The 12,790-nt window shown below is 40.7% G+C and overlaps 1 protein-coding gene across 4 annotated transcripts in view; it reads left to right on the top strand.

Annotated features, from left to right (window-relative positions):
• Positions 1 to 9,452, top strand: part of peli3 (pellino E3 ubiquitin protein ligase family member 3) — a 40,480-nt gene extending 31,028 nt beyond the window's left edge. For 2 of the 4 annotated variants that reach the window (XM_063470310.1, XM_063470309.1), the window contains exons 6-7: positions 6,747 to 6,935; positions 8,677 to 9,452. In XM_063470310.1, the coding sequence (XP_063326380.1) occupies positions 6,747 to 6,935; positions 8,677 to 9,276 (789 nt within the window). In that variant the 3' untranslated portion in view covers positions 9,277 to 9,452. The remainder of the gene's footprint in view (positions 1 to 6,746; positions 6,936 to 8,676) is intronic. The other 2 variants (XM_063470311.1, XM_063470312.1) reach the window with 1 other exon arrangement.
• Positions 9,453 to 12,790: the final 3,338 nt, after the last annotated feature.

Genomic DNA, 12,790 nt, shown 5'->3' with positions numbered 1-12,790 from the left:
AACACAAGAGATGACCTATGTACACTGATGCACTTAGTAACAGTCAGCCTCCTACTTTGCCACTACGTAATACAGCGGAAATACAGTAGCAGAAATACAATGTTTTTGCAGAAACACTGTAATTTCACTCAAATACTATGAAATAGCAGTAATACTATGATTTGGCAGAAATACTATGTTTCAGTACAAATACTATGACAAAGCAGAAATACTATGACTTAGAAGTAATACTATAACAAAAGGGATTCCTCAAAATACTATGAAATTGCAGTAATTCTATGATTTGGCAGAAATACTGTACTTCGTACAAATACAATGCTTTGGTAAAAATACTATATTTTGATTTTAACTCTATTATTTGAAAAAGATGAAAGCATTGAAAAAGGTGAAAAGGCTGAAAATTTTGCAGAAAAGAGATGAATCAGCAGAATTTCTGCAGAAAAGAGGCAAAGAAGCAGAACGTTGCGCTGAAAAGAGTTGAGTGAGCAGAATTTCTGCTGAAAAGAGGCAGAATTTCTGCTGAAAAGAGGCAGAAGGTTCTGTATGTAGGAAAAGAAACACGATGAACCATGTGTGAAATAAATAAATAAATGAAATGAAAGAACAACCTGATTCTGCTCAAATTCACCAATCAGAGCTACTGCCTCTGTCTGCTTCATTAGGCTGGGTACTTGTATGTATTTCGGTCTATATTAGAAAAGCTGCTAAAATTATAAAACTTTGCAGAATTGTAATAAATGATCAATATAAATTACAGGTCTGTGATAGTGTTTAAATTTGTAATGAAAAAAAAAATGTTGAAGCAAGGTGGGATTGAACCCACGACCTTTGAGCTGCAGAGCCGTGTCATTACTGATTGCGCCACCTGGAAAGGGGGCGGGCGGCTGAAAGACAGAGACTTGAGCAGTCAGAATTAGATCGCGGTGAGAGGCGAAAAACGCCGTTTTTTGGAGTTACAAAACGTCGTGTAACTCAAAAACTAGGAGGGCTAGCAGCATAATTCTTGTACTGGGTGAATCAGCGGACTTTGGTGTATTTTGACTGCGATTTTCATAGCTCTTAGTACCTCCGTCGCGGAGATATGACGAGAGAAGAAACGGCTTCATTTTCGGAGTTTGAAAACTGAGAGGAGGACAGATTTCCACCCCTTAAATAAACGTAATTCATTGCTCAACGGTAAGATAATTGTAAAAACTGCTTCCACTGTGAGTGTCAGCAGTGTCTGAAGATATATTGGCACAAGCCTCATGTCCTAACTTTGCTTTATTAAGGAGATATGGCAATTTGAAAATGCCTCCCGTTACGGAATTTCAGCTCTGAATTTCAAAACCTCCCCATAGACTCTGAATGGGGAGTTAACACACCTTGTGTCACTTCGAGGCAAATTGCGAAAAAACGGTAAATCTCACAATAAAGATAGTAACATTGTCTGAAAGCCAGCAAAAATACCTACGTTTTGATGTATAATTTGTGGAGGTTGAGTGGAAATTGAGCGAGTAGCAAGAAGTTGTTCAGACATGAAGAGAAAATTCAGAACAGACCAGCACACACTCTGAGTTAATTGCATAGCAACCATAGCAACGCATGTATTTTCTGAAAAATCACAATTTTGCAACTGAAAACTTAAAGAGGTATAAAATTAAAACCGTAGAAGATCTGAAAAAGCTGAATCACACAGGAATAGCCCAATAATCTGAGAACATTTTAAAGTTTGAATGGAGTTTCTAGGTGAAAGTATGAGGAAGCAGTTAAGTTTCAAAACCAAGCAAGTTTTAGCAGAATTGTGGAAGTTTTCCATTCATTTCAATGGGACAAATTAAAGGAAAAAAGTGTAATATTTTAAAAAGTATAATAGTAATAAACACCAAAAGTCATAGCAGTCGTTAGCAGAAAGAGCAGAACAGTTTAGAGTTTGAACTGAGAAAATCGGCTGAAAACTGAGGGAGTAGTTAAGTGCCGAAAAACGTACGGAAGCAACTAGATTATGGTGGAATAAAGAACTAGAAAAATTTGCATTTCCTGCGAAAATGCTGTGTGGATGCCTTAACGCTGAAGCTGTCTGCTGAAAAGCTGAAAAAGATGAAAAGTTGCAAAAAGTTTATGGTGGTGAAAAAAAAAAAAAAGGTCACCCTGAGCAGGATTTGAACCTGGTCCTCCTAGTCTAAAGGCAGCTACTCATCTTACTGAGCCAAACTCATTCTCACAAAGAAGAGGTGGACAGACTGACCATTCTGCTGAAATAAGCAGAAGCTGCTGAGAATTGTGCTGATAAGAGGTGAGAAGGCTGAAAATTTTGCAGAAAAGAGGTGACTCAGCAGAATTTTTGCTGAAAAGAGATAAAGAAGCAGAAAGTTGCGCTGAAAAGAGATGAATCAGCAGAATTTCTGCTCAAAAGAGGTTTTTTCTGAAAACAGCTGAGATTTGTGGTGATAACAGGTGAAAAGGCTGAAAAATTTGCAGAAGAGGTGAATAAGCAGAATTTGGGCTGAAAAGAAGTGAAAATTCTGCTGAAAAGAGTTCAATCAGCAGAATTTTTGCTGAAAAGAGTTCTGCAGAACTCTTTTCAGAATTCTGCTGAAAAGACGTTTTTGCTGAAAACAGCAGAAAAAGCTGGGATTTGTGCTGAAAAGTGGTGAAAAAACTGAAATATTTTACTGAAAAGGGGTGAAAAAGCTGAAATTGAGTTAAAAAAAGTTTAACTGTTAACTGAAAGAAATGTTGCCATAAGAGGGATTTGAACCCAGGCCTCCTAGTCTGAGAACGGATGCTCATCTCACTGAGCTAAAACACAGGTCATCCCGGCAAGGAAAATCAGTGAGGCCACTGATGATATGGCAGAAATGGGCAAAAAATATTGCAAAAAAAATTCAATATCTCAAAAAGTATAGAAGTTATGAGCACCAAAAGTCATAGCAGGAATTAGCAGAAAAAGCAGAATTTTTTAAAGTTTGAATGGCGAAAATCGGATAAAAACTGTGGGAGTAGTTAAGTGCCGAAAAACGTACGGAAGCAACCAGAATAATAAAGAATAAAGAGAAACAGGAAAACAATAGTGTGGATGCCTTGAGGCATCCACACAATAAAGAGAAACAGGAACTCAATAGTGTGGATGCCTCCAGCATCCACACAATAAGAGATTCATTGACAGCCCTGACAACTCGGCTATCAGAACTAAATTTGTGTACTGCTTTTCTACTCTAACTAGCATTCAAAGCGCTTTACACAACACAGATGTATAATATTGTACGGAGCAAATGTTGTCTTTTCATTAATATTTAACAACTTTGTTGTTTGTTACTGTTGCCTTTCCGTCAGATCAAAGCTGTGTGGTTATTCTCTTCTGACCTCTGGCATCAACAAGATATTTTCAGCCAGTATTGCAGCTAACTGGATATTTTCTCATTTCTCTGTAAGCAGAGATGGATGTGCAGGTCAGCAGTTTCAGAAATAATTAGACCAAACACCTCTGGCACCGACCACCGTGCCACATTCAAAGTCACTTAAAGCACCTTTTTACCCTTTAGCATTTGGCAAAGCCTGACCAGAGATTATAGCCCTGCACACTTCAGAGTTCATCCTGCTTCTTTAAGCAGCAGTAACATAAACACTGGGAATCTAGTTTCATTGTCAGCCATACAATCCATGTGATGTCTTGATGCATGCTCAATCATGCAGGTAAGTAAATCTCCAAAAGATCAGTGGTTGTTGATCAATGGTCATGAGAATTTGCATAATTAAGATTAAGGAACTGACCTCCCAGCCCTTTGTTCCTTCAGTGGGCTGGTTTCAGTCATTATGCAAATGTCCTGTTTATAAGATTGAAACCTGCAGTCAGCTGAGACTGAAGAAGTCACCTGGTGATGATGAAACGTTTCTCCCACAAAACGCTACGTCCAGATGAACAGAATCAACTTTTAGGGACAATCCATGTTATAACACTGTCTCCACTGTGTTTGGCAGATGAAGATGTATGAATCTGAATCTACTTCCTCTCCTTCTCCGTCATTGTGGTGCAAGTTTGTTTCATCTGTCCAAAGAATTTTTTTCCAAGCCTAAGGAGGTTTTAAATGTTTTCTGGCAAAGTCTAATTTGGCCTTCCTGTTTTGAGTGTAACACCTCGTTTGCACCTTGTTGTTGTGCATATTTACATTCATGAAGCGGCTGTTGATTGTGGACTTGAAAATATTATGAAGGAAAGAAATCTACAGTCATTTAATTTAGTTCATATTGAGGTGACTAGCTAGATAGAGAGAGATACTTTATTAATCCCACGAGGGAAATTGTTGTGTTACAGCAGCGTGATAAAGAATAAAAATAAACAAGAAATAAACAACATAGTTAAAATAAAAGTAGCACAGCACCTGTTAATGATCTCATATATACATATATATTGTACATCTATACACCTAATCATTTTTATTATACCTGGTTATATTCTGACCAGTATTAGGCATAATTAACTAGCACAGGACAGACTGGATGATGACAGTGTAGCAGATGAACAGTAGCTCCTGTGGCAGGTTGAACTTTCTGAGTTGCAGTGCGTACAACCTCTGCTGGGCCTTCGTCCAGACAGACTCTATATGTGAGGACCACTTCAGATTGTGTGTAAAGGCAGATCCAAGGAATCTGAAGTGAGAGTATTTTTGAGGATGATGAGACGATGATGGTGGGAAGGTTTCTCAGAAAGTCCATTGTCATCTCCACAGTCTTGAACAGGCTCAGCTCCAAGTATTTCTGACTGCACCAGTCCACCTCCCATCAGTACACGGACTCGTCATCATTCTGGATCAGAGCAGTGATGCTGGTGTCAGCCACTAACTTCAGGAGTATCATAGATGGCTCTCCGGAGGTGCAGAGGGAGAAGAGCAGCAGGGAGAGAGCACACCCCTGGGACAGGCTGAAATGCTCCTCAGCCTCACCTGCTGCTGCCTGTCCGTCAGGAAGCTGGTGATCCACTGATAGGTGGAGACGGGCACAGTAAACTGGTGAGCTTTCGGTGGAGGATTATAGTGTTGAAGGTCAACCTGAAGGCTTATATCCCAGGTTGGTCGAGGAGTTGCAGGACGTAGTCCAATCCCATATTGACTGCATCCTTGGCCAGTCTGTTTGCCCAGTAGGCAAACTGGACAAACAGGGGGTCTGTGATGTCCCTCAGGTGGCGCAACACCACTCTTTCAAAAGACTTCATAACCACAAACGTCAGGGCGCCAGGCCTGTAGTCATTTAATCCTGTCATGGTGGATTTCTTTGGGACTAGGATGATGGTGCAACTCCAGAGACCTGTTAAAGATGCAGCTGAAAATGGCCAGTTGATCAGCACAGACCTTCAGGCAGGAGGGGGACACACCGTCGGGTCCTGCAGCCTTCCTGGTCTTCTGTCTTTGGAAGAGCAGAAAGAGCAGACACAGGAGGAAAAGGACAACGTAACATAATCTGACATCTAGCAATAATAAAAGTCACTTTTAACTAAAGATAACATTTGAGATATGATAAGATGAGATAAGGGATAATGGAAATAATTAAACGGATGGACTCGGGTCATAGTGTAGAATCTACATGGTAACTTACAACATCACGACCCTACGTCCTGACCGTCCACTTAACCCGAAGTGCACTTCACGAGAACTGTAACGACAGGTTTGGCCGACGCAGCCAGCAACAACTGAAGGCCACGGAGGGTTGCATCATAAGTTACTAAGTAGATTTCCTGCAGAAGTCTAAGTCAGGCATAAATCAGGCTCAAGCAGAAGAAACGGGTCAATGTTAGTTAATCTGGCCCTAAATGTTACTTTTTCTTTAAAATGCCAACGTTTATGTTAAAGGAATATTTTTCACAGGCTGTTCTGTCATTTGAGCTCCATAAAACACTGTTGTTGGAACACGCTGTGGCAAGTGTGCACATTTTGTGGTCCATCTACTGTATCCCTGCCTGCACCTCCTAAGGAAACAAACCCCTCCAAACACCTGGGTCATTAAAACATGGCCATGCTCTCCTCCAGCTCTAGGACTGTTTAGATCTCACAGACTGGTCCATCTTTGGAGAGCAGGAACTGGAGACCTTCACTCAGTCTGTCCTGTGTGTACAGAATGTGACAGAGGCCGAAGCAACTGGTGTGGAGCACCCACAATTTCATTGTACATGTACGACGTCAATAAAGGGCTATTCTATTTTATTCTATTCTATATTGTACTTTCAACACAGCGGACATCTGGCGTCACATCTGGCTGTTCTCTTTTCCTAAGTCCATATCGATGCTCCTATCCACTAAAAGAGGTTAGGAATAGGACATAGGAGGTACTTCTGGAACGCACCCCTAGTTTCTGATGAGCTACGAAATAAGCACGACTGTGGCAGTGACGTAAAGGCTGGATGCCAGTAGGTGAGGAGCTTTATGTAAGCGCTGTGTGGGGTGAAAGGAGAAAGAGCATGATTTACTTTGGTACATTTTTAATTTCTGTCTATTTTTAGCTGGATTATGCACATTAAATATAAAAGTACATGTGAGAAATCTGCTATTTCATCAGGAGAGTTCATTTGCATCCTTTCTCTGAGTTTATTCTGAGGCATGGGTGCATCTCTGTGCTTTGGTCAGTACATTGGTCATTCTATACTGAGCTAGCAGAAGGAAAACGCAGCCATAGCTGTTTTCTTACTAACCATCTCTAACACCAGCCTCCAGCACCTCATTCATGTTAACCTGAACATCTACCTGCTCTGTGTGTGTCCATATGGGGAATCTAAGGAGCGGGCTGCCAAATGGAGAACATCAGATGGCCTGATGGATGGTCTGACTACCAATGGTGTGCTGGTCATGCACCCAGCGGGCGAGTTTGTGTCTGAGCCGGCTCCTGGGGTCTGGAGAGAAATCTCAGTCTGTGGCAACGTCTTTGCGCTGAGGGAGACACGCTCAGCCCAGCAGAGAGGAAAACTGGTAAGAAAGGAGCTGATGTGTTTCATGCAGACTTCATGTGGATACAAGTGTCCAAACTACTGAGCCTGACTTAAAAGCTTGAAATTGCAGGGCTTTCTTTTGATGATTGAGTCATCACACACTGCAAAGCTAAACAATGTCAAAAGCTACGAATAACTTTATTTAAAGATCCTGTTGTGGGTTTTTTTTATTAATATTACAAAATGGAGGAAAGACGTCCTCTCAGCAGTGTGTATTAGCTCCTGGTGTGTGTTTGAGTGCAATTCTTTAAATGGGATTTAAAGCCAGTTAAATTAGCTTTCCTGTAACACATAGTGTTTCTGAGCTGCAGTTAAGCTGCACGTGTAATAATGTAAACCTCATGTAAAGGCCCGTAGCCACAAGGACCAAAAAAAGAAAAGAAAAATGTCAGTATACTCAGTATACAGTCGTACAGCACAGTCTCGCTGATATTTAATTAGGAGGCAATGATTTGGTTGGTTTCTCTGTTATTACAGTAATATTGAGTCGAATAACAAACTCAACTTAAACTAAACTAAACTTAAATGTAGGTTTTGGTTGACTTTATACAAACATTTCTTGGCCCGGGATAAACATGCAGTTTTTACCAGCATGTGGATGATTTGAACTCCAGTAACAGTTTCAGCTGATTTACAAAGAAAACGTTCTGAGGAAATGATTCTCTAGACCAAAGCTGGACGTCATCATTCACCAGGACTTCCTTTGTTTTGAAACATTCAAGCTGTTGGCTGCACACCATCCTGTAATGATGAATGAAATCTTATTTTTCAGTCCATTTCTGGAGCCTGCTGAATAATCTAAATCTAAATAATCTAATATAAAAGCTAATCTAATAATCGAAATTATCACAGAAGGTATACAAGTTAAGTCAAGCAGTCAAAGATGAACTGCAGCTTAAGGACGGTGACCTTAGACCAGCATGAGAAATAATGAAAATAGTCAAAATAACTAGGAAGTATTTATTCTTCATTGAAAGAAAGATGCAAATAAAAAACCAATAAATGCATAAACACAGAGTTTTCTTTGTCTTTTGAGTAAATAAATTGAATATTTTTTTCTGCCTGTGGTCAGACATTTGCTGACTTGTTGTTTCGTCGAGACATAAACAAAGCTGCTGTCTGGCTCTACAGATCAGCGGTCTCCAACCTTTCTTACGCCACGGACCGGTTTAATGTCAGACAATTTTTTTACGGAGCGGCCTTTAAGGTGTCGCGGATAAATACAACAAAATGATGCAACCAAGACAAAAACTGTGGTATTTTGTAAATATAATAATAAATGTGAATTCACTGTGAAGCTGTGTAACTTTATTAGCAGCGTCCTCCTGAAATGCGCCAACAACACTGAGAGTAACATCATAATGCTTTTTGGTCGCTATGGTAACGTGTAAATATTTTTTTCAAAATAAGACACACGACTACAACACGGGAAAAGATGATACAATCCTGAAAACCCTAAATTTCACACCCGAGCCTCAACTCTCACGGCCCGGTACCGGCCCCCAACCCGGGGACCGCTGCTTCAGAAGATACACTCCATAGAGTGCTACATGTGTGGTGGCATAGAAGTGAAAATCCTGCAGAGTTTTGTCTAGTTTAAGAAAATTCACAAAATTCCAGGAATCCAAAAGCTGATAGTGACTGGTTCAGTTTTGTGATAATGATGCTTTCCTTGCTTCATATCTACACTCACATTTTCCTTTTTCTGTTCTGGTCTGAAGGTTGAAAATGAGTCAAACACACTCCAGGATGGTTCACTGATTGATTTGTGTGGAGCAACTTTGCTGTGGAGGACCCCCACTGGATTGCGGCATACTCCTACTCTCAAACAGCTGGAGTGCCTTCGACAGGAGCTGAACGCTGCGAGGCCTCAGTGTCCGGTGGGCTTCAACACGCTGGCCTTCCCCAGCCTGGCCCAGCGCGAGATTGTCGACAAGAAGCAACCCTGGGTTTATGTCAACTGCGGTCACGTACACGGGTACCACAACTGGGGCTACCGGAAAGAAAAAGGCCCCCCCGGCCCCGGAGGCACAGCACCTGCCGGCACAGGTGAGAGGGAGTGCCCTATGTGTCGAAGAGTAGGCCCCTACGTGCCGTTGTGGTTGGGCTGTGAGGGTGGATTGTACCTGGACGCTGGGCCACCCACTCACGCTTTCTGCCCCTGTGGTCACGTTTGCTCAGAAAAGACAGTAGCAGGATGGAGCCAAATCCCATTACCCCACGGCACTCATGCCTTTCATGCTGCCTGCCCTTTCTGTGGTACCTGGTTGACAGGAGAGCAGGGCCACATCAAACTCATCTTCCAGGGGCCCGTTGATTGAAGCTGAGAGAATTCAGTGCGGGCAGATTGACTAAGGACCTGCTGACTAAAGACTGTGTGTGCTGACATGATAAGCTGAAAGCAACTTGCAATAGTACATACCGAGGCTTCACGTGGAATATGAGGTGTATGGAGAGTATGTAAAATAAATTGTGTTGAAAACAACATGTCTTTATCTTTTTTTTCCTGTGTCAGCATTCTAATAGCTAGACTGCTGCTCGCATCCATGTAGGATGCAGCTGCTAAACAGTACAGCCAGGGGGCGCCAGGGGGGGAAAAGGGTCCATGATTGACAGGGTCCCCAGAAAACAGCAGAACAACCTATTAGTCTTTTTTTAAGATAAAAAAAAGACAGAAATGATTAACCTGTCATTGTAATGTTTGCCTGGGTTTCAAAAAAGAAAAGAGACGGGGGGGGGGGGGGGGGTCAGAATAGAGCCGCTACTCCTCCATGTTCAAAGGAGGCTAGGCTGTCACCTCCTGGGTAAGGTCTTCCAACCGGGAGGAGGCCCCAGGATACACCTGGGACACACTGGAGAGATAACATCTATCGGCTGCCACCTCGATGTTTCCACAAATAACCTGGAGCCGGTGGCGAGAGGCAGGTCTGCGCTTCCCTGCTGCTGACCCACAACCTGACTTCAGAGAAGAGGAAGAAAAAGGCTGGATGATTTATTGTTTTGTTATTTTAGATTTTAAGTTTTGTTGAAGTAGTTGTCATGAGTTTTCAAACAGCTTGCATCATTCATAATGCCCGGCACAAAGCGCCACATTTTTCAATTGCAATTTATGAGTTTTTCGAATGTTAATTTGTCATATTTTAGTAATCCGTGAACATCTTCTATAGCAACACGTTTTCATATTTAACATCAGGTTATTTAAGTGTTGTCTCCCTCGCTGTCTGGAGTATAACGTGTGATGTTGATAATGCACGATGCGAGGTGCCACACATTTATTCATTCTGTGATTAATAGTTCAAAATGCCTTTGTTAATACTTTTGACATTTTCTGTTAAAACAGTTCTCAAGTGTACCTGTATATCTGAGTGTTAACTTAGTGTAACTTTTAATTTCTTTTTAATTTCTCTGACTAATGTTCCTACGTTGCTAACATATATCTAATAACGTTATTATTAAAAACATTAAAATGTAAAAATAAAAAAAGACTTGCAGATATCTCATCAGTTTTACACAAAATCAAAACATCTATTTATCGAAGCAAAATTTTGATCAATTTCTGCACAGTATTGTATTTTTAGAGTTAGCATGGTTTGCAATATTAAAGTGGTGGGGGCCAAAGTTGGATTTTTTTCCCACGGGGCCCCAAATCCCTGGCCTTATGTCAAAACGTAAGAAATTATAAATTAACTGTGATTAACCATATATATAAAAAAAATGAAGGTCAGTTACATCACAGCAAGGCAACGAAGGAATAAAAAATACATAAATGAAAATAAAAATCTTAAGATTAAGCTCAAACAATCAATTAATATATAAACCAGAGTAATAACAAAGTACAAACAAATATCAACAATTTTTTCATCAAATAATTAAGTAAGAAGAATAAACAACAAAATAATGCAGCAATAAAGTAAAAAGAAGAGAAAATAGTGATAATAATATAAAATAATAAATAACAAAAACAAGGTAAAAGGTGAAGTTGAGATAAATAATGATAAATTAAAAGTAAGGAAACAAATACATAACAGCAAAATAAACAAGTTACATTTCAATACCTCACATGATGCATTTTACAAAGGGACTCCATTAAAGTGGCTTATTGGTCACAAAGTCATGTGTTTAAACGCCTTATAGGGGCAACAAGTTGAGAAAGTCTGTTTTCATTTGATTTTCTTTTAAAGCCAAAGATTGCAATCCTGTGCTTTTATCTTTAAAAACTTCAGTTGCTGAATAGTAAATGACTTGCTGTGTGAATTTGATCACAGATGATCCCTGGCAGAGTATTTTAAACCTGTTGTTACAAACCTGGGTTTTAGGATGAACAGTGATTTTAAGTTGGACACTCAAATTAGGGCTACTGTCAAGTCCAGTTTTTATCATTTGAGGCGTTTGGCAAAGCTAAGACCTATTTTATCCAGGCCGCATTTTGAAACAGTACTCCATGCTTTTACTTCATCTCGTTTGGATTACTGTGATGTCTGTATTTTGGAGTTAGTCGGTGTCTTCTCTCTCGTCTGCAGCTGGTCCAAAATGCTGCTGCACGACTTTTAACCAGAACTCGTAAAGAGAGCACATAACTCCCATCCTTGCGTCACTCCATTGGCTGCCTGTACATCTTAGAGTCCATTTTGAAAATGTTTGTTTTTAAATGTTTAAACAGTCTTGCCCCACCTTACCTCTCTGAGCTTCTCAGGTCAGCTGACCAGCTGCTCCTGGAGGTACTCAGGGGAAGCACAGAGGGGGCGGGGCCTTCTCTATCCCAGCACACTAGAGAGGCCCCTTCACTGTCCACTTTTAAAACACGTCTTAAAACCCATTTTTACTCCTTGGCATATGACACAGTATGACCCTGATTTTGTCATTTTAATCTAATGTGCTCATTCTATTGTTTTAAATGTCATTTTAATTATCATCTTATGTTTTTATTTTTATCTTTATTTTATTTTTATTTTTTTTACCTATTCATTGTATCCTTTCTGGCATGTCAAGTGTACAGCACTTTGTGTTTAGCTGGGAGTTGTTCTGAAAGTGCTATAGAAATAAATGGTTTGCTTGTTTCTAATTGTTTGCGGTTGTAAAAAAAAAACAACACACCAGCTATTCTAATTGATCGTGTTCAGACACAGGGACTCAGCTCAAGAGACGTTGTGATCTCTGCTACAGTGAATGGATGCCATTTCTGTTAATCATCATTTTTTAGGTCTCAACTTGTCATATTTCTTTTTACCTCAGCCATTCACAGCTCTGGTTTTATAAATTGTAGCAACATGGCTGCTTTTTGATGTTGCCAAATTGTTGTTGAACATCACCAGCAAGTCCTGTCATCGTCTTATTGAACGAAAACCTTATGTTTAAAGAATCAAATGCACATGAGTCAAACTGTTACTAACTCTTCTGCTAGCTTAGCTTTTTGTTTCCAGTGGCACCCAACATGACCACACCCCCTGTCTTCATGCCAAAGGAGGTAATTACACATGTATAACTTGTTATGTCACGGAGCTAGGTGAGGTGCAGTCCACATGGTGTAATGAAACTTGTCTTTACCAGTTACCAGTTAGTCTCGTTCCTTCACAGTGTGTCTTGTGTAACTGAGTGGATGTCTCGTGTTGTGACCCAGGTCTTGGAACTCGTCTGCACACTCCACTCTTTGTGGTGGTGCGATGGGTGCTGCCACAGACTCGGTGGTGCCCCGGGCCAGCCCTCTCCCCGCTATGGCGGGTTGTGGGGTATAAAGGGAGCCTACTGAACCAGTCGTTCACTGGCTTCATCCTCTAGGGTTAGTACTCTACCTCCCAGTCTTACCTGCCCCAGCCCTCCCTCCTACCCATGCCTTCA

The sequence above is a fragment of the Pelmatolapia mariae genome, linkage group LG3_W, assembly GCF_036321145.2.
Source record: "Pelmatolapia mariae isolate MD_Pm_ZW linkage group LG3_W, Pm_UMD_F_2, whole genome shotgun sequence".
Classification (NCBI taxonomy): Eukaryota; Metazoa; Chordata; class Actinopteri; order Cichliformes; family Cichlidae; genus Pelmatolapia; species Pelmatolapia mariae.
This window is presented reverse-complemented; position numbering and strand designations above follow the sequence as displayed.